The sequence below is a fragment of the Chinchilla lanigera genome, unplaced genomic scaffold (genome assembly GCF_000276665.1).
Source record: "Chinchilla lanigera isolate Chin_1 unplaced genomic scaffold, ChiLan1.0 scaffold00057, whole genome shotgun sequence".
In the NCBI taxonomy this organism is placed as follows: domain Eukaryota; kingdom Metazoa; phylum Chordata; class Mammalia; order Rodentia; family Chinchillidae; genus Chinchilla; species Chinchilla lanigera.
Genome location: NW_004955458.1, coordinates 4,776,264 through 4,797,048, shown reverse-complemented (window position 1 = coordinate 4,797,048; position 20,785 = coordinate 4,776,264). Strand labels below are relative to the sequence as shown.

At 51.1% G+C, this 20,785-nt stretch overlaps 1 protein-coding gene across 2 annotated transcripts; it reads left to right on the top strand.

Annotated features, from left to right (window-relative positions):
• The first annotated feature begins 973 nt into the window (after positions 1 to 973).
• On the top strand, positions 974 to 20,704 carry Myo1a (myosin IA). Of its 2 annotated transcripts, XM_013520999.1 has the most exons (30): positions 974 to 2,068; positions 2,196 to 2,293; positions 3,360 to 3,416; positions 3,615 to 3,746; positions 3,836 to 3,951; positions 4,189 to 4,283; positions 4,495 to 4,599; positions 4,910 to 4,956; positions 5,085 to 5,148; positions 5,354 to 5,452; positions 7,559 to 7,662; positions 7,780 to 7,927; positions 8,408 to 8,526; positions 8,605 to 8,691; positions 10,582 to 10,647; positions 10,789 to 10,893; positions 11,979 to 12,041; positions 12,238 to 12,438; positions 12,597 to 12,823; positions 13,151 to 13,351; positions 13,572 to 13,665; positions 14,002 to 14,151; positions 14,251 to 14,319; positions 14,689 to 14,763; positions 18,204 to 18,338; positions 19,001 to 19,107; positions 19,426 to 19,558; positions 19,660 to 19,812; positions 19,991 to 20,118; positions 20,412 to 20,704. In XM_013520999.1, the coding sequence occupies exons 2-30, from the start codon at positions 2,198 to 2,200 to the stop codon at positions 20,536 to 20,538; spliced, it is 3,303 nt and encodes a 1,100-aa protein (XP_013376453.1). In that variant the 5' UTR covers positions 974 to 2,068; positions 2,196 to 2,197; the 3' UTR covers positions 20,539 to 20,704. The 2 variants fall into 2 exon arrangements, with proteins under 2 accessions (XP_013376453.1, XP_005397396.1); XM_005397339.2 differs by lacking the exons at positions 2,196 to 2,293; positions 3,360 to 3,416 and having other exon boundaries at positions 975 to 2,068.
• Positions 20,705 to 20,785: the final 81 nt, after the last annotated feature.

Below are 20,785 nucleotides of genomic sequence, written 5' to 3'. Positions count from 1 at the left end.
CTTTCATCTACCCCTACGTCTTCCCCACCCCAGAAATATTTTCACAGGTCCTGAAATGCCAGCTCATTTGGATGAGCATGCCATTCTACTTTAGAATGGCCCACGGATTCCATTTTAACTTGCCTGGTTTTAGCCCTCAGATTCGCACCTCCTAGCAGGTGGGAACCCAAGGTGGGTCAGGCAGACTAGTGTGGTTGTGTGCCATGGCTGTGTTTGAAGCCTAAGGTTACCATCTCCCTTAGATTCACTTCTTTCCTGGGAGCATGTAGTAAGCTCATGAGGGAATGGGTAGACATAAAGATAAACCCCCAATGCTGCAGATTTCTGGCTAGAACATAGGAGCTGTATTCTGGTCTAAGCTCTGCCAGGCTTGCAGTGTTATGGCTGTGGAAAAGTGTCCTCATTCTGTTTCTCTACTGGACAAGAGGATCTATAGTCACTTCTGCCTCAGGCACTGTGATATTGCTGCACCCATACATGGGATTTTTTTTTTTTTTTTTTTTTTTTTTGAGACAAGGTCTCCCTATGCAGTTCAGACTGGCCTTGAGCTCATTTTGTAGCCCAAGCTGGTCTGGGACTCCTAACAATCCTCCTGCCTCAGCCTCCTGAGTGCTGGGATTACAGGCATGTGCTACCACGCCCAGCTTTTTTTTCCTTTTTTTAAGTAGGAAATTTTATCGAAGGAAAGACAAGTCCTGCTGGAGAGAGAGGGGAAAATGGGTTGCTGCTGGGATTGTGTTTTGATGTCACTTCCACTCAGCTTTCTGTTTGTCTTCCTTGCTTATCCTTGCCCACCAAATAGAGTTAAGTAGATCAATAAATTATGTAAGGGCAGGTTGATAATGGACTGCTGGTGGACCAGGCTTATGCAGAGTGCTACAGAGCAATAGGGCTCGGACCTTGAACTAAGCAGCTGTGGCTGGGAGTTGGAGAATCAAGTCTATCTTTAGTTAAGTGTCTAATTGCCTAATTTGCTCTTTGTGCATGCCTGGGAGAGAAGCTGGTAGACAGAGGGACCCGCTGCTTAGGAGTTTTCCTGGGTAGATGAGGAGGGTACTTAGGAAATTAGATTTGATAAGCTTTTTATCTATCAGAGAGCTATTTTCTACTGGGCTAAGTCCCAGGGAACAGCATCTCAAAGTCTTATTTAGTATCCTGGTGCTGAAGAAGGATTAAAGTTAGAAACATTGGAACTTGGGCTGAAACTTTTGGCACAGAGGGACAGGAAGCTGCACTGTGTTCCTTGTTCTGGGATGTGGTAGCTGTGCCTGGTGTTTGCTTTAATGTCCCTTTAGAATAGAGTGTCTGCACTGCTTGTCTTTCAGGGTGGGGCTAGTAAGTGAGATGATACAGGTGGGAGTTCGGTGAGCCTGGCATGTCCGTACAAGTGCGGAGTACTACTATCAGTCCCTCGGTCTCTGATGAAGCCTGATTCACAGGCGAAGAGAGGAATTTGGGAATTTTGTTTGCTTAGCTCCCAGGCAATCTCATTAATACCCTCTGACTCCCAATAAGGTAGGATAGGTTTGAGGGAGGTACTATCCCTGCTAGGAGAACATCCCAGTCTGCTTTCGTCCATGGCAAAATACCTGACTTCTTGGAAAACCTTTTCCTTGGTACAAGTTCCACTCCTTCTGGTCTAATTTCCAAATTTTGGGGATAGTGGAGCAAAAACTCTTTTCTACTTGAGCCCCTTAGCTAAAGGCAACCAGATATTCTTTCCTCCCTAGAGGGAGACTGAGCGTCACGGGCCTGCGAAGGGTTAAGTGAGCCACACCCTCAGCAGGAACAGCTTTGGACTTTGTGCTGAGCAGCCGTCTCTCCTCCTCCCCTGGCCTGACTGGCACAGGCAGCCTGGACTGGAGGAGGCAGCGCAAAGGAAGATCTGAAGAGTGGACGCTGGCAGGAAGGTGGCCTCCTCGCTGGTTTTGCCGACACCATGGACAGCTCCCACTAAGCCCTCTCCACTCTGGGTGCCTGGGGCTCCTATGCCCCCTTCCTGTCAAACTGGGATTTCATCCACCTTGCTTCAAGGGACACTGAAGTGACGCCCTCGTCCCAGTGCCCGGTGAGTCCCTCCCTTGACCTGTCACTTGTCTGTCGTACCTTGGGGCGCCCCGTCGGGACCCTGTTTCCTTTTCCCCTTCCCTGCCCCCAACGACTCACCTTCTTACTCCTCTCAAATCCCAACCCAGAGATGCCTTCTGTCAACCCACGTGCTGCTTACTCTTCCTCGCCAAGTTACTTCAAGATTCCACCTTTTTTTAAGTCTGAAAAGTACGAGATAATAATAGTACCTGCCGCGTTGTAAGCATCAGATGAATTAGTGTCTCTCTGCACAATGTGTAAGGCTCTGTCTGGCCTATGGTAAATGCTTTGTGATGCCTAGAGACTTTTTATTGGTATTCTTATTGCTTCCTCAATTGTGCCCTTCCAGGAAGTTATGGGAGCTTGGGGAGTGAGGGTAGAAGGGAGCCTGTATCCCCCCTTCTTGCCCTACCTCCCATTGCTGCTTTCTCCCCTCCCCCAGCCAGGTTCTGAGATGCAGGAGAGTGGGAAAGTACATGTCTTTTATTCTGTTTGGGAGTGGCATTAGCCATTGCACCAATAACTGCCCTCTGCCCAGTCACCCTGCCTGTGCAGTTCCACGGGAAAGCCTGTGGAGGGCTGGGCTTCCTCCAGAGGGAACAGCTGCCATGTGCCTGTGCACGGGCCCCAGCCCCACAGCCCTCCCTGCAGCCCTCCCCCTCAAAAGTTGGGTGTGTCTTTGGGCAAAGTCTATGTCAGAAGTTTACAGGAATGGGTGTAATGCTGGAGGCGGAAAAATAAGGACAGAATCGGAGGGCATCCAGAGGCCTGGACAGCTGTTTATTAGTGAGGAAGCAAACCTCACTTTCATTTTCTGTTGGAATTCCAGGCTTTAGCAGAGGATGCCTCTGTCTCTAACTCATCTCCTTGTTCCATCCCTATTTAAAAATGAAGCTTACAGCAGCAATCACAGGAAAGAGAGGCCTCTGAAAGAACTGAGGTGGATATAAGGGTTTTTTTTTTTTTTTTTGAGACAGGGTCTTGCTGTATAGTTGAAGCTGGCCTCAAACTCATGGCAATCCTCCTGCCTCAGCCTCCTAAGTGCTGGGCCTACGGGCATGCACCACTACTTCCAGCCGGGTATAGGGATTTGGGATGGCTAAAATAGGAGCTGTGAGGGGTACGGGTGAATAAGAGCACCAGGGTGAGTAGCTTGGACATCTGGATGCCCGCTAGAGCCTCAGAACAAAGCAGGAGGGGGAGCTTTCTATACCTGGCTACAGTGTAAAGCTTGCCTCACATTTTTCCTCCTTAACCTTCTCTCCTTGAAGCAACTCTGCTCCCCTGTTGCTGCCTCCTGGGTACTGTCCTTCTCCAGGTGGTCAGAGGTAGGTGGTTCTGTCCCCTGCCCCAGGGAGCAGAGGGCTCCCTACCTGCTGCTGAGAGATGTGGCTGCCTCCTTAGCCTGGGCTGGTACACAGGCTCTTGGAGGCTGGGGGCTCTCGGGGCTTCTTTCCTCTTCTCCTCACATGCTTAGTGGCCATTTAAGCTGAGCAGACATCAGAAAATTGCCCCTTCACTCCCAGGATCTGCAGCCCCTCAACCTGCCTCTCATGGAAGGTTCTGTGGGAGTAGAGGACCTTGTCCTCCTGGAACCCCTGGAGGAGGCGTCTCTGCTCAAGAACCTTCAGCTTCGCTATGAAAACAAGGAGGTTTATGTGAGTGTGCTGTGGGTATGGCTGGCTGTGGGTGTGTCGGGAAAGTTCACATGCCCTCCTCACTCCCTTCACCGTCTTCCTGGTTCCAGACCTACATTGGGAACGTGGTGATCTCAGTCAATCCTTACCAACAGCTGCCCATTTATGGCCCCGAGTTCATTGCCAAATACCGAGACTACACCTTCTATGAACTAAAGCCCCATATGTGAGTAGGAGGCCGTAGCTTTGGACGATGCAGCATTCTAATCTCCTCATCCTTCTCTCTAAAGTGTCCTTCACCTCCCACCTCCTCTCCAGCCCTCTGGAGGCCCCTCGCTAGGCCTTGACTTTCCCTCCAGTCTGGTCCATGTGGGGAGGGGGATGAACCTAGACCTGGGGATTGAGTGAAAAATGGTATCTTGGACTGACCCCACTTTAGTCACTGCCCACTTCCTCCCTCCAGCTATGCTTTAGCAAATGTGGCCTACCAGTCACTGAGAGACCGAGACCGAGACCAGTGTCTGCTCATCACAGGCGAGAGTGGAGCTGGAAAGACTGGTGAGGAGCCTGGCGGGGGGCAGCCACAGGCAGCTCTGGAACACCACCTTGTCTTGCCCCTGGCCTACTTGTCCCTCCCAACCCCCAGAAACTCGTCCCCAGTTTTCCTGGTTCTGAGGGGTGTGCCATGCCGGGTGAGGGGCGTTAAGGAGGGAGGAGGGGGGGGGTCGGCTGTGGGCGGGCCCCCGCGAGCCAGGCTCTCTGTGCACAGAGGCTAGCAAGCTGGTGATGTCTTACGTGGCCGCCGTCTGTGGAAAAGGGGAGCAGGTGAACTCTGTGAAGGAGCAACTTCTTCAGTCAAACCCAGTGCTGGAGGGTGAGGACCATGTCTCTGCTCTCTGCACTCCTCCCTGTCTTCAGCCCCCCGACTCACTTGTCCCCAGTGCTCCAAAACCGCTGCTCCAGGGGGCTGGGGATTTAGCTCAGCGGCAAAGCGCCTGCCTGGCAAGCACAAGGTCGTGAGTTCGGTTCCCGGTGCCGGAGAAAAACCGAAAAACCAAAACCGCTGCTCCATTTCTGAGATTGACACGAGGCCGGGGAGAAGTCCTCCCCAGGGGCTTTCTTCCCTTCTCTGGAGCCTCATTCGCCCCTCAGCCGCCTAACTTCCCCTGTCCTCCTCTCTGCAGCATTTGGCAATGCCAAGACCATTCGCAACAACAACTCCTCTCGATTTGTGAGTGGGCATCACCCGGGCTGGGAAGAGAGGGCTCGGGGCTAAGCAAAGGGGTGCAGCACAGACCCTTCCCGACAGGGCTGCCAGAAGAGGAGGAAGCAAAGTCTTTCTCTGGTCTCTTTCTGAAGGGAAAATACATGGATATTGAGTTTGACTTCAAGGGATCCCCGCTTGGTGGCGTCATCACGAACTGTACGTGTCTCCCCCAGACTACTCATCAGCTTTCTCTGTCCCCTGCCCCGTGGCCCTTCCTGGTCATCCGCCCCTGTAGGAAAGAGGAACATTAGACTTCAGCAAATTTCCCGCATGCCAGGGACGCCATAGCTGAGGACAGCAGTAAAGGGACACTGCGGTACCTCTCAGGTCCTCAGGAGGTCACTTTCTAACTCTCCGCCAGATTTGCTTGAGAAATCCCGAGTGGTGAAGCAGCTCAAAGGGGAAAGGAACTTCCACATCTTCTATCAGCTACTGGCTGGAGCAGACGCAGAGCTGCTGAGTATGTGCCTGCCCTGGACACACGCAAAGCATCCCCAACCTCCATTCCCTCCCCGGAACCTCGGGCTCCTCTGGGCCCTGCAGCATCCGTCCCTTGAGCCAGAGATTTCTCCTTCCTGGCATTCCTCACTTGGAACCTCAAAACCCATTGCTGGGAATGAATCTCTGCTCTGTTCCTTTCCTGGGGCTGATTGCTAGGATACGCCTTTCCTGCCTCTTCCCTGCACTCATCCCTCTGATGTGCCTGGGTTCCTCTTTCTCCAAGCTGGCTTTAGACATAGAACCCTCATCCACACCTATCTTCCATCTTTCCCTTTAAGAGGCTTTATTGACAGTTCAGCAGAGAAGAAGGCAGGATGCTATAAGTGTTGAAGGAGCTCTATTTGAAGCTCTCCTGGATTATCTGACTTCCTTTTCCTAGACCATTGTGTGGGAGTTTCATTCATATATTCACCCATCAAGCATCTCTTGAGTGTCCCCTGTAATACACATGATGCTAGCCTCTAGGGTTAGAGTTGAGGAGGGCACAGACCCTGTTCTCAGAGACTCATAGTCCCCTGTCTGCTTCTAGGCATAGCAGATGTGTGAACACATCGATTGCAATACGGTGTGATTGCTGTCTTAGGCCTGTGCAGGTAGCTACAGGAGCAGGTGGCATGGAACCCTTGCCTTGTCCTGGGACAGAGCCCACCCCAGCCTGCATGCTGGGGGCTGGAGGTGGCTTTGGGTGGGTACTGCTGCAGGTTCAGGTGGGCCTGAGACCCGGCTAGAGTGCCTCTCAATCTCCCCTCTAGCTCTGAGAACCATGGGTTTCTGGCCCCAAGGGTCTGTCCTTTCAGTTTCTTGTTATTCCATATAGGGCCTGTGCCTAACTGCTTTTCCTCTCCTGGGGCCCTCTATGGTGCAAGAGTCCTTGTGGGTCTTCTCTTCCTTTTAGCTTTAGTAGTCTGGTCATTTTCCCTTTGTCTGATCATAGGCACTTGTGTCTCGTTCTGTACCCTATTGGTTTAAACTGAGTCTGAGTAAGCGCTCCCTGCTGTCATTATCCCTGGGAGTTCTGACTCATTTTCCCTGTGTGCCCTTCTATAGCAGCCTCCTCTTTCAAAATGTGTGTGCTGGAGGGAGCTGCCATTAAGCTCTAGCTTGAGACATACTCCCCAAACCTCAAATCATTTTCACAAGGGATAACGGATATCCCTCAAGTTCCAGGATTAGATCAGTCCCTCCCACCTTAGGGAGACAGCTTCTAACACTTCCTTGATTCATTCATTAGAATGAAAAAAGTTCTTATTTGCTAGTCATGTATACAGAATATGGAGAAAAGAACCACAGTTCCAGCTGGGAGTGATGGTGCACATCTGTAATCCCAGTAGGGGAGGCTGAGTCAGGATTGTGAGTTTGATATCAGCCTGGGCTACATAGTTAAGACTCCTACCCCCCCCCCAAAAAAAAGAACGAGAGAGTTCTAACACACAAGTTGTTCAGGGATACGAGGCAGGAAAAAATAGTAACCCTGGCCAGTGTGATATAGGCTGGGGCAGAGATTCACCGCAGAGGAACATAGCCACTTAGCTCAACTCCTTCACCTCAGAGACACCTTCTCGAAGGGGTGTGAGGGTCAGGCAGCACACAATGTGCTACTTTGTTGGTGCTGGACAAACACGTAATGAGCCACCAGCCCTGAGGGAGTGAGGTGTTGAGGTTAGGGGTGGGTGGGACATATGTATTCTCCTTTCTGCCTTTGCCTTCATTCCCAGGCACTGAGACCTGAATAGGATGGTTTATTTGATTGTTTTCACTGTTTAGAACTCAGAGGGTGGGTGGGGACAAGAGTGAAATGAAGCTTTTCTTTTATAAAAGTTGTGGGAAAACCTAACAAGTGTGAACACCTAAATTCTAAGTGCTGTTTAAAAATTTAGTTTATTATCATGGGAATTAATGATCCCCAAACAAAGGAGACCTATAACAAAAAAGGAAAAGCCTACATCAAAAATGCCTCTGTTGAGCAAAGGAATGAACCCAGGAAGGACAAGGGGGGGGGCAGATGTCAAGGCTGGAGAGCTTGGGAGAGCTGGGTGGTAACCCTCTGCTCCCACGCTGCTCCCAGAGGCCCTGAAGCTCGAGCGGGATACAAGTGGCTATTCCTATCTGAACCAGGAAGTGTCCAGAGTGGACGGCATAGATGATGCTTCCAACTTTAGAGCTATACAGGTAGGCGACAAGTGTGGGCAGACTTGGGGTGTCCCCTGAGCCCAGGCTTTGGGTTTGAGAGGGGAGGCGTTGGGCTAGAACGATCATTTTAGCTTTATCCCTACTTTCCCCCGCAAGAATGCAATGACAGTGATTGGGTTCTCCAAAGAGGAAATTCAACAAGTGCTGGAGGTGACAGCCATGGTCCTGAAGCTGGGGAACGTGGAGATGACAGATGATTTCCAGGCCAACGGGATACCAGGAAGTGCCATCCGCGACGGGAGAGGTTCGTGCCACCCTGAAGAAGCCCCCACTCTGAGTCTCCTACTTTGAGTCTTATTTTACAATTTCCAGAGTAACTGACTTCACCTTGATGCAGTCGCACTCAGCTCACTTCTAAGTTCTCCCCCAGTAGGCTCTTTAAGAACTCCCAATGAAGCACACTGGAATGAGATTTGGGAAAGTTGATGGATCTGGATTTTGGATTTCTCAGGGTCTCAGCTGATTCTTCTTCATATGGGAGCAATCACACCTATTTCGGGAGATCCTCGTATCAAAGTGGGCAGTGCACACAAAGTGCCCGGATCTCCCTTTTCCCTTGGCCTTGTACCCGTCTATGGTGGTGTTCTGGGCTGGCCGAAGGAACTTCCCAGTGAGACCCAGGGCACCAGTCTTCCAGGCGGCTTTGCTTATCAGTGCCCTCGTGTCTCCTGCCCCTGAGAGAAAGCCTCGCCTTCAGTCATCTTGTATTTCCTCATCATTCTAGGTGTGCAGGAGATTGGAAAGATTGTGGGTTTGAAATCCGAGGAACTAGAAAGGGCTTTGTGCACGAGGACCATGGAAACAGCCAAAGAGAAGGTGGTCACTGTGTTGAATGTCACCCAGGTAAAGGCCCTTCGGAAGGCAGCTTACCTTGAGTCTGTTCTGTGGCTTCCTAACTAAGTTGTCTCCCCGCCGCCTCAGGCTCAGTATGCTCGGGATGCTCTGGCTAAGAACATCTACAGCCGCCTCTTCGACTGGCTGATACATCGAATCAATGAGAGCATCAAGGTGAGCAACTGTCCTCCTGCCTCAGCACCATCTGCCTGCTTCATCTTCTCACCCTGGCCCCTAACTCCATTCCTTAGTATCTGAGATGAATAGGGAGAGGAGGATGAGGGACAAGTCATTCCTGTAGTGTGTTGTGGAGACATCACTGATGTTTGAATTCAACCACCTGACCCATCTCCTTTTCAGTCATGTGGTCTTTGAATTTCAAGAGCCCGAGCCTTGGTAATTTGGATATGTCTGCTAAAACATTAGTGTCCACCTACTTCACAGGGCTTAATGAAGATCAGATAATATTATGTGTATGGTTATCATAGGATCCAGCAATTCTATTCCTAGGCCTATATCCAAGAGGACCAAAAACAGATGTCCTCACAAAAATTTGCATACATTCATAGAAGCACTATTCATAATAGCCAAAAGGTAGAAGCAACCCAAGTGTCTATCAGCAACATGTGGTATATCTGTGCAACAGAATTATTTGGCTATAAATAGGAATGAAGTCCTACCATAAGCTACAAAACTGATGAATTTTGAAAACATCATGCTGAGTAAAAGAAGCCCATCACAGAAGATTACCTTTTGTATATTCATATGAAATGTACAGAATAGGCAAATCTATTGAGATAGGAAATGGATCAATTATTGCCAGTGACTAGGAGGCTGAGGAAGGGGAACACTATCAATGGGCACTGGAGTTCTCTTCTTGGAATGATGAAAATACTCTGGATTAAGTACTGGTGATGGGGCCGGGGAGATAGCTCAGTGGCATAGCACCTGCCTGGCAAGTGCAAGGTCCTGAGTTCGATTCTTGGTACCAAAAAAAAAAGTAGTGGTGATGATGTTATAACAGTTCAAATAACTAAAAACACCACCGAATTATACATGGTATGTGACTTATAGCCAATAAAGCTATTTTTGTTCATTTCCTTGGTATTGGGGATTGAACCAAGGTCCTTGTTTTTTGTTGTTTTTTTTGAGGCAGGGCCTTGCTATGTAGTTTGCGCTGGTCTTGAACTCACTATGTAGCCCAGGCTGGCCTTGAACTTGCAGTGATCCTCCTGTCTCAGCCTGCCAAGTGCTAAGATTACAGGCATGTACCACCACACCTGGCTAAATCCAGGTCCTTGTACATGCTAAGTGTATGCTTTGCCCCTCAGCTACAACCCCGGTCACAAACTGTTAAATAATTATCTACATAAAAGCACTAGCTATATAAAGGCTACTATTGATAGGCAGCAGGGTAAAATGGAATTTGAATTTAGACTGGGGCAAATGCTTTTTCTTTTTGGTGATATTTTTCATCTGTAACATGGAAATAATCATACTAATCTGATTATGATTATTAAATGACATGGAATTTTTTGTAGTGCTCTACAAATATAAGAGATAGTTATTATCCTGAGAGGATTTGTGTGTGTGTGTGTTGGGGGGTATGTGTGTATATGGTATTAGGAATTGAATTCAGGACCTTTGCACTGAAATATATCCCCAGGCCTTAAAAAAAAATTTTTTTGTTCTGTTTTTGTTATTTTTGAGACAAGATCTCACTAGTAGTTGCTAAGGTGCCCAAGGTGGGAACCTGTGGTCCTCCTGCCTTACTCTCACACCGTGCTAGGATTACAGGCACGTGCTATCACTCCCGGATGAGGGAGGGTTTCAGTGTCTTTCTACCTCAGACTGTGAGCGCATCCTCCTGGCGTTTATTTGCATCTTCCTTTTCCTGGGTCCTCCTCTGCTTGTCTTGCACTATGTAGAGGGGAAAGCAGATCAAGACACCTGAGCCCCGACTTGTTCAAGCTCACTCTTGCTCTGTTTGCCCCTCCCTTTGTCCCTGGTGGGCCTGGCCTTGTATGCGTAGAGGGCCTGTCCTCAGATTAATCTTCTCTCCAGGTGGGCGCTGGGGAGAAGAGAAAGGTAATGGGAGTCCTGGATATCTACGGCTTTGAGATACTGGAGGTGAGAGAGACTCATCCAAGCTCAGCAGCCTGCTTCTCTGAGGACTGGGGGGCCGGGCTCACTGGGGGTGTTAGGGAGGGCAGGGAGGGCTGCAAGGGAGGAAGGGTCTTGTGTGAGCTGGTCTTTCTCTTGGATCCTCAGAATAATAGCTTTGAGCAGTTTGTGATTAACTACTGCAATGAGAAGCTGCAGCAGGTGTTCATAGAACTGACCCTGAGGGAAGAGCAAGAAGAGTATAAGAGAGAGGTAAACTAACCCTCCTCCCGCCACTTCTTAAGTGACTTCTAAACCTATGCTGAGTGTCTTCTCCTTGATCACAACTTCTTCTAAGTGATCCCCAGAAGAAAAGACGAAAGGTGTTTCCTCTGCACAGCGGAACATTAAGCATCCTAAGTAGCCCTAATGGTCTGCTCCCCACCCTCCGTGTGCCCAGCCTCCCTCTGCAGGCCACACTAGGCAGGGGCCAGATTGATGGAAGGGTGTGTGTGGACAGAGTCCTGACAAGACAGAAGTGACAGCTGTGCTTGGCCTATGGCAGGCTGTGAGCCAAATTTAGAAGGGACATTTCTCCTGGGCCTGGCACCTACCACATCCCTTTCGGTGCTCTTCTCCGACACTGCAGAGTGCTCTGTCTCCTCTGGCACTGGCTGAGGCTGCCATCCCCCTTCATGGCACCCTGATTCTAGCCTTCCTCACTGGAAGTGCCCCGTGGCTGCCAATTTCCACACGCTTTCCCTGATTCAGTGCAAAGCCCTGTTTTTTGTGGGTAGGTGTTAGAAGAACTCTCTGATTAAGCTAATCCACCTCAAAGTGTGAATGCCTGAGAGTCTCACTCATCTAAACCCTCCCAGGGATGTCCCCTTGTGAACTCTCAGGATCAGTTGTGGCAGAGTTTCAGGGAATCTTTGGTGATGCATCAAGTTAGCTTTGTTGGATGATAAACTCCGCAGTGTGCTCCAGCCTTATAGTTTACTGCAGGTGTGTTGTGGTCATTTCCTCTTCCACGCCCATGGCTCCTTCGCTCTCAGACTGGGGCAGTCTCTGTCCCGGCCTCCACCTAGCGCACTGTGCTTCCCTCCCACCCTGTACCACCTCAGGGCTCTCCTCTGTCTCACCTCCTCTCCAGGGGCTCTGGTTCTATGTACACACTCTGCAAATACTCCACCAAACTCAGAGGGATGGGGACATAAACAGAAGCATACCAGGGACTCCTCTGAACTATGGGCCTTGCTGTGCTCCTTTGTATAGTGGGTAAAAGGAAGGGCGTGTCTAGGAGAGATTTGGAGACTTGATGTAGACCTGGTTCTGTAATTGGTGTCTCCCCGTGCCAGGGCATACCGTGGACAAAGGTGGACTACTTTGACAACGGCATTATCTGTAACCTCATTGAGCATGTGAGTTACTTCATCTTGCCTCTGGGATTTCCCTTTCCAAACCGCCTGAACATCTTCCCCCATCTATCCTGACTGCCCTGCTTGAAAAGGACGGAAAAGGCAGGCAAAGGATAAAAAAGAGTCAAGGGGTGGCATAGGACAATGGACAGCTTGAAGGACCGGTACAGGTTGTACTGATCTTGTTCCCTTGGTCCAGAACCAGCGAGGCATCCTGGCCATGCTGGACGAGGAGTGCTTGCGGCCTGGGGTGGTCAGTGACTCCACTTTCCTAGCAAAGCTGAACCAGCTCTTCTCCAAGCACAGTCACTATGAGAGCAAGGTCACCCAGAATGCCCAGCGCCAGTATGACCACAGCATGGGCCTCAGCTGCTTCCGCATCAGCCACTATGCGGGCAAGGTGAAGTAGTGGGGCTGCAGGGTAAAGACTAGGGCCAAAGACAGTGGGGGAGGATCTGTGGGGAGGAGACAGCTGAGAGTAATCTGCAGCTAGCCCGAGGGGGTGGACCAGGTGCTGGAACAGTCCCAGGGGCTCCAAATCCAGTTGCTTCTCTGCAGGTGACGTACAACGTCACCGGCTTCATCGACAAGAATAATGATCTGCTCTTCCGAGACCTGTCCCAGGCCATGTGGAAGGCCCAGCACCCACTCCTTCGGTCCTTGTTCTCTGAGGGGGATCCCAAGCAGGCATCTCTCAAACGTCCGCCAACTGCTGGGGCCCAGTTCAAGAGTTCTGTGGCTGTACTCATGAAGAGCCTGTATTCCAAGAACCCCAACTACATCAGGTGACAAACCGGGCACACGGGACAGGCGTCACTAGTCAAGGCATGCGCAGATGCCACGTGCTGTAGAACATGTTTGTGGGAGCGTGTCTGGAGGAGGGTTTCAGAGGCCATTTCTCATGAAAAACAGCGAAATGAGGAGCAGGGCCTCCCATAGGTGGGAGGGGAGGTGTGTCAGAATCGTGAGTGAAACTAGCAAAGCCAATATATCCACCCCACTGAAATTTTCAAGCAGGGGACTGTGTGCAGAATAGGGGTCTGGAGACCAGGGTGGTTCCACTGACAATGTGTCACCACCTGAGGGCTGTGTCTTTCCCCACCTCCCACCAGGTGCATAAAGCCCAATGAATATCAGCAGCGGGGCCGGTTCTCCTCAGAGCTGGTGGCCGTCCAGGCGCGCTACCTAGGGCTGTTGGAGAACGTGCGGGTGCGGCGGGCAGGCTATGCCCACCGCCAAGTCTACAAGTCCTTTCTGGAAAGGTACCGATTGCTGAGCAGGAGCACTTGGCCTCACTGGAATGGGGGAGACCGGTAAGACCCACTCTGGAGCCTGCGAAGCAGTGAAGGGTGGTGCGGGAACAATTCTGGGGAGGATGACGGGGAGCAGGGGATGAACACCTTGCTGGAGCCTGGGGGATGGGTACCTGGGAAAGGGGCAATCATGTCCTGGAGCTGGAAGATTTAGGAGAACACGCAGGAGGACTCTCTCCCACGACCGCCTTTCCAGCTTCCTCCCCTCCACCTTTTATAGGGAGGGTGTCGAGAAGGTGCTGGGGGAGCTGAGCCTGTCCTCAGAGGAGCTGGCCTTTGGGAAGACGAAGATCTTCATCAGAAGCCCCAAGACTGTGAGTCAGAGAGAGCACATGCCCTTGGGAGGTGGGTAAGAGAGGCTGGAGGGAAGGCAGTGTCTCTAGTCTGGGGTGGGTAGCGGGCGAGGCAGCTGTCTCTTGGCCAGGACTCCTCCCCTGGGATCTGTATGCTGCCCACCTCCCTGCCTTGAGTGCTGGGGGTCAGCTGTGCTGCTCTGTCCCATTTGAGGGCCTCCACCTGAAGCAGAGCTCCTTGCAGGCTGGGGTGATCACATAAGATGCTGGCTGGGAAGCCGCTGGTCCTGTGGGGTCCGGAGCAGAGCACTGTTCCCTGAGGCCAACCCCTCTGCCTCACCCTTCCCTCCTCTGCAGCTTTTCTACCTGGAAGAGCAGAGGCGCCTGAGGCTCCAGCAGCTGGCCACCCTCATCCAGAAGATTTACCGAGGCTGGCGCTGCCGCACCCATTACCAGCAGATGAGGAAGAGTCAGATCCTTATTTCCGCTTGGTTTCGGGGCAACAGGGTACAGACACCCTCAAAGTCCCATCCCCTTCACTCTTATTAGAGTGGGAGCGATGGTTTCGGATGCAGGTTTCGCTAAGAGCACCAATGTCTTCCACAGCAAAAGAAATACTACGGGAAGATGAAGGCATCAGCTCTGCTGATCCAGGCTTTCGTGAGAGGGTGGAAGGTAAAGGGGAGCGGGAGAGGGACTTCCTTCCCACACACGGCCCCTCCTGGATTGTGCCAGCTGCTGGAGGAGTCTTGCTGGCAGCCAGGCCGCCCTTGTGTGACACCTGTGTGGGGGTGTACGTCTGATGGGGCAGAGGGGCTCAGCTTCTTCCCTACCACAGTCTCAGCTCTTTAGCTTGCTTTGTTCCTTGTGTAGTTGAAAAAGCAACTCTAGGGGCTGGGGATTTAGCTCAGCGGCAAAAGCGCCTGCCTGGCAAGCGCAAGGTCGTGAGTTCAGTTCCCAGCACTGGAGAAAAAAACCAAAAAAAAAAGCAACTCTTCTGGAATCTGTCTTCACTTTGGTTCCTGTCTTATATATTCCTGCTAGGCTCGCAAGAATTACCGAAAGTATTTCCGGTCTGGAGCTGCCCGCACCTTGTCGAATTTCATTTACAAGAGCATAGTAAGTGCTGGGGGTGAGGGTAGAAGTAGGGTGGGGTAGAGGAGGTTGGGACAGATGCAGAAGGGAAAGGTGTGACTCAGAGCTTTCCCCCAAGAGCTTGCTCACCTTGCTTGTACCTGGGACCCAGGAGGAGACAGAATGGAGCAGCAACAGGCAGGGAGCAGGTCCCAGGTGCCTCGGGCCCAGCAGAATCAGACAGCATTTTTGCTGGAGTGTTTGCTGCTGGCGGCCTGTGGCATGAGGAAGGGGCCTGTCTCAGCACAGCTACCATCCGGCCCATGGGTATAGACTAGGGCTGGATGTCTATCCACCTCGTGAAAAAGCAGAGGGAAGGCACACGAAGGTTTAACTAGCCCAAACTTCTGAGATATATTTTGGGTGAAAATGGACAGAATCCTCTTTCTACCTCCTCTGAACCCGTAGCAGACCAGTCAGAAGCTAAATCTCAGGAGGATCTCTCCCAGTTCTGGAGGACTTGGGTCAGGAAGGGCGGGAAGAAGCAGACGTAAGCTCACATATTCAAACTGTGGGTGGTTTCCAGTGGGAGGAAAATAGGGACAGAAAAGAGTGGTTTCTGGAAACGCCTGTCAGACGGCGACAGAGCTTCTGAGAGGGGTCCAAGGGAAGCCAGGGATGGAGCAGCACCACAGTGAAAGCTTGGAAAAGGCCAGGGAGGGGGAGGAGGAGCTGAGGGTCTCTGCTAGAAGGCTGGAGTAAGTCGTCACTGGTATCAGTAAGTGGAAGTCTGCGCAGTTGTTAGGGCCCTTGTTAGTTTGCTCATTCAGACACAAGACACCTTCACTTGGAGTCCCTCTTCATTGTCGGAGAGGCTGGATTCCCCAGCTGACAAGACCAACAGGACTTTGGAAACTTAGGGTCTTTTGTTGCCTCCCCAGCCCTCATCTCTTCCCCCTCCTCCCCTGGGGTGGGTGGGAGTTTCTTCTTCCCAGGCCCTTTTCTTCCTTGCCCTGCCTTCTTTCTGGCTGGCTCCACTGTGTCTGCCTCCCCGGCATACGTGCTGTCCTGCAGCATACCTGAGGCTTCTAATCTGGTTTTGCACTTCTCTCCTGATCTCCTGATCGGCCCATCCTCCACTCTTCCTTCCATCTGTATTTTATCAGGCAACTGCCGAATGTCAACGCAGAAGCTGCTGGCTTCCACCAATATTTCAGTAGTTGACCGCTCTCTGCCACCCCCAGCATGTGGCTTAGATTCCCGCAGTGTTTCTTGATGATAACAAGGCTAGTGCTAAGGTTTTCAACAGCCCTGTGAGGTAGGCCCTTTCTTCTCCCCACTTTTTAGGTAGAAAACTAAGGCTCAGAGAGAGTAAATAACTTGCCAGGGGTCCCACAGCCGGCAAGTGCTAGTGTTGGGATATAAACTACTTGACTCCAGAGCTTTTAATCACCAAGGCTGTCCTCCATTAACAAGAGGGCTGAGTAACCCATGGCCCTCGGCTGACCTGCTGGCGGGAGAGCTGCATAGGAAAAAGCAGAACTCTCTAGATGTAGAACAAACCAACGACAAGAAAGCCTTCCACACCAACTGTAGTAACAGAGCTTTGGGGAGATTGTTCGGAATGTCTGTTGAATTAAATCAAACCAGATTAAGGAGTACAGAATGATGGGAGACCTCCTCGGGCCCAGATCCTGGGGGCCAAGCTTCCCGTAGTAGAAGCTACGAAGCGCTAGAGTAGATCCTGTGCAGTTACAGCAATGTACTGTGTGCTCTGCCTTTTTCTATTTTAATTTTTTGTTTTGTTTCATGATATTGGGGCTTGAATCCAGGGCCTTGTACATGCTAGGTAAGTTCTCTGCCACTGAGCTACATCCCCAGTCCTATTTTAATGTTTTCAACCTGATATTTTAGCAAAACATTTTTGTAATAATTTCAAACATTTGGAAATGCCCAAGATCAAGTAATTTTCTGTATTGTTAATAAGTCTATGCCATAAATAAACAGGGTAGTGGGTGCTCTCTGGGGTGTACAAGCTTTATAGAGTCCTTGTTCTAGATTGGGGAGGCTAAACAGATGCCATAGATGAAATTTGATTGCATCTTGGACCCAGAAAAATAAAAACAAAGCTAAAACTGAATGTGGTGGTGCACATCTGTAATCCCAGCTACTTGGTAGGCTGAAGCAGGAAGACTGCAAGTTTGAGGTCAACCTGAGCAACTTAGTGAGATCCTGTCTCTAAAATAAAATAAAATAAAAAGCCTGGGAATGTAGCTTAGTAGGCTATACTTTAAAAAACCAGTGTAAGTCAGATTATGTTATTGTCTTGCTTGAAACCCCTAATGGTGCTCCATTTTACCAGAATAAAAGCCTACCATGTGCTCAACTCAGGCTGGAATGCCCTTCATGATCTGCCCCCGACCAATTCTGTTCTCATGTCTTACTCAACTCACTCCAGCCGCACTGGCTTTCTTTATGTTTCTGGAATGTGTTACCACTCATTTCTGCCTCAGGGCCTGCTTCTTTGCATCACAGCAGATAGACTAATCTGACGTTGTGTTATGTATTTATTTGCTGGTGGTCTGCCCTGCCTTGTCCATAGAATGTAAGCCCTCCATTCCTATGTCCCCATACCTAGAACAGAGCCCGAGACAATCAATGTTGAATGGTTTAAAAAAAAAAAAAAGAAAAGGCAACTCGGGATCTTGAGTCCCTGACTTCCTGTCTAGAAGAAGGAGATATTTTCATTCAAATACCTGCAATGCAAAGACAGAGACCTAGACAAAGCTGGAGGGGCTTCAGAGCTGGAGGGGCTTCAGAGAAAGGAGAGGAAACCCATGGCTTGGGGCATCAGGGAAGGCTTTGAGCTGCATCTCCAACAACAGGCAAAATCTAGGCAGGCAGGTGAGCTGCCAGAGCAGTGGGAGCTAGGCACAGAGAGAGACAGAGAGTGGGTGGGCTACACAGAGGCCGCAGCCGGGGGTTCTGTCTGGTCACCTGGGGGTGAGGAGAGTGGGTGCGGGAATCCTGTGCCATCACCTTGGGCTCTAAGTGGAGGACTCTGAATGACAGGCATTAGGTTGAACTGATCAGAGGGAAGGGCAGATTTGATACCTGTCCAACAGCCAACACGTACAGTGACTGCTGACCGTAGGGACTTGTGAGCTGAGAGAACAGCAACTAAGGGAGCAGTATCCTGAGACCAACTTTCATATTGGTTCCTCCCACCTCACAGCCCTGGGAAGCAGGTCTCCAGCTGGAGTTAATCCTCATCTCCCTGCAGGCTCCCATTCTTGCCCCTACCTTGTACTCTTAAACTGCACTTCACGTGGACAGAGACCCAGGAGGCAGCTAACTCCCTTCCGTCTCTTTGGCTCTGTTCCTGCTTCCCACTGGAGTGGGCTTTCTCCTTGTAAGTGGCAGGGTCTGGACGTAAGTCTGCCGGCCAGGAAGTGTGTCACCTCACCCTTCCACCCCCAACCCAGGCACAGAAATTCCTGCTGGGGCTGAAGGACAATTTGCCGTCTGCTAATGTCTTGGACAGAAGCTGGCCGGCCGCCCCTTACAAGTGCTTCGACAGGGCTAATCAGGAGCTGCAGCAGCTGTATCACCAGTGGAAGGTGAGGCCGCCAGCTCTTCTTCCAGCTCGGTGCTTTTGTTTTTTCTCTTATTTCCCTCTTCTGCTTCCTTCTTCTACCCCCCACTTTTACTGTGGTAAAATACGTGTAACATGACACTTGCCATTTTAACAACATTTAAGTGAGCAATTAAGTACATTCATATGGTGTAATTCTCACCACCATCCATCTCCATAATCTTTTCTTCACCCAAAGAGAAGTTCCATACCATGAAGCACTACCTTCCCATTCTCCCCTCCGATAACCCGTAATGAGCTTCACTATAGTAGGGACCTCCCATATGCGGGAATCATGTAATCTTGTTCTCTGTGTCTGGCTTGTTTTACTTAGCATAATGTCATCTGTTCTTTTATTTAGGGAATACTTGCTGAGCCCTGTCTGGACTAAGCCTTGCTGTGTGTGTGTGGGACATGCACCCTCGGTGCCCGTATTTGATAGTTTCCACTTCCCTCTCCAGCGAGCCTTGGTTCCCTCCCCCTTCCTCAACACTCTTCCCGCTCCTGTCCTCTCCTGAAAGGTCTAGCACTGCCCCTTCCCCACGGTTTCTCTTTTTGCCTAGTGTCCTCTCTTCTCTGCCTCTCACCTCCCTCCCTGGTCATTCCCCCTCTCCCATGATCTTAGCGCCTGTCCTCCCCTCTCTGCAGTGTAAGAAGTTCCGGGATCAGCTGTCTCCAAAGCAGGTGCAGATGCTGAGGGAAAAGCTCTGCGCCAGTGAACTGTTCAAAGGCAAGAAGGCTTCCTATCCCCAGAGGTGAGGGACCCAGAGCCAGCACAGCCCACTTCCTGAAGCAATGGTTCTCAGCTTGAGCCTGTCTCAGAACCACCTGGCAGGCTGGGGACACCCAGATGTTGCAGCCCTCCTCAGAGTCTCTGCCTCTGCAGGTCTAGGGTTGGCTCATCCCTGGTGGTGCTGATGTTGGTCCTGGGGCACATTTTGTGAACCCCTGAGACAGAGGATATAATGGAGGGTGAGGGCCAGGCCCAGAGGACGAGGATGACCCTTGGGGGTGGGGGCTGGGCATGAGGCTCTGGGCCTTGTCTCCACTGCACAACTCCCCTGTGTCCTCAGTGTCCCCATTCTGTTCCGTGGTGACTATATTGGGCTGCAAGGGAACCCCAAGCTGCAGAAGCTGAAAGGCGGGGAGGAAGGCCCCATTCTGATGGCAGACACTGTGAAGAAGGTCAACCGTGGCAATGGCAAGGTGAAGAGGGCCTGTTCTCTGCGCTGTGGCTGCAGCTGCCCACCCGGGGTGGGGGTTAGGGCTGTCTGTCCTTACCCGTTCTTGTTCTGTCCCATCCCTAGACTTCTGCTCGGATTCTCCTCCTGACCAGGGGGCATGTGATTCTCACAGACACTAAGAAGTCCCAGGCCAAGATTGTCATTGGGCTGGACAGTGTGGCTGGGGTGTCAGTTACCAGTCTCCAGGATGGGATCTTTAGCTTGCATCTGAGTGAGGTATCTGAGCTGGGAAGGGCAGGGTCCCTGACTGGAGAAAGGGGTGGGCATCCTGTGACTGGGGCAGGCTGGAGTTGCTGGGACCAGACCTTTCACTCTGGGCCTTTGATGTCCCTCAGGCTGCTCCTGAGGAGAAAAAAATGAATCCCTTCCTTGCTATTTTTCTCCCCTTCCTCAGACGTCATCAGGAGGCTCCAAGGGGGACATCCTATTGGTCAGTGACCATGTGATTGAGCTGCTGACAAAAATGTACCAGGCTGTGTTGGATGGCACACAGAGGCAGCTTTCTGTCGCTGTGACTGAGAAGTAAGGCCATCAGCTGGTGGTGAGGGATGGCTTGGGACAGATGACCGGGCTGATGGTCATTGTGACCGGGAAAACTCATGCAATCAGAAAGTGAAGCATACTACGTCAGAGCAGGGCTTGGGGGTGTTTTTTTGTCCCCCAAGCCTAGTTCTCTGGGGCTTTGAGCCATCTGACTGGGTGGGAGGAATGTACCATGTGCTAGCTTCAGGAAGGGGTGGGGAAGCCACACGGTACTGCAAGAGTTGGGATAGGGGGATGGGGCACTGATTTTGGTTGTTCTATTTCCTCTCCAGGTTCTCAGTGAGGTTCAAGGGGAACAGTGTGGCTGTCAGTGTTGTCCAGGGCCCTGAGAGCGGTGGGAACAGCAAGCTCATTTTCAAGAAGAAGGGAAGTCATTGCCTGGAGGTGACAGTGCAGTGAGGGGAGGGGCCTCTGAAAGAGACACGCCTTCTTCTGGACCAGCACTGTCCTGCTCCAGCCTCCTTGCGAGGCTTGGAGATGGAAGAACCCTTGAAGAGGACCTTTCTTCTCCAACCCTTCCAGTCCTCTCCTCCCAGCTCTCTGCCCACTAATAAAACATTCAGTTCTGAAAGCTTTGGTCAGTGTGTGTGGGCCCTGTCTCCCCGCTCCTCCCGCAGCTGCATCTAGACCCCCCTCCCCATGCCCT

Excerpts from the sequence above, each read along its gene's own strand:
- Myo1a (XM_013520999.1), top strand. The coding sequence starts at position 2,198 with ATGCCTTCTGTCAACCCACGTGCTGCTTACTCTTCCTCGCCAAGTTAC. Across the intron at positions 8,527-8,604 it reads CTGTGTTGAATGTCACCCAG|GCTCAGTATGCTCGGGATGC; the intron begins GTAAAGGCCCTT and ends CCGCCGCCTCAG. Across the intron at positions 12,042-12,237 it reads TCTGTAACCTCATTGAGCAT|AACCAGCGAGGCATCCTGGC; the intron begins GTGAGTTACTTC and ends CCCTTGGTCCAG.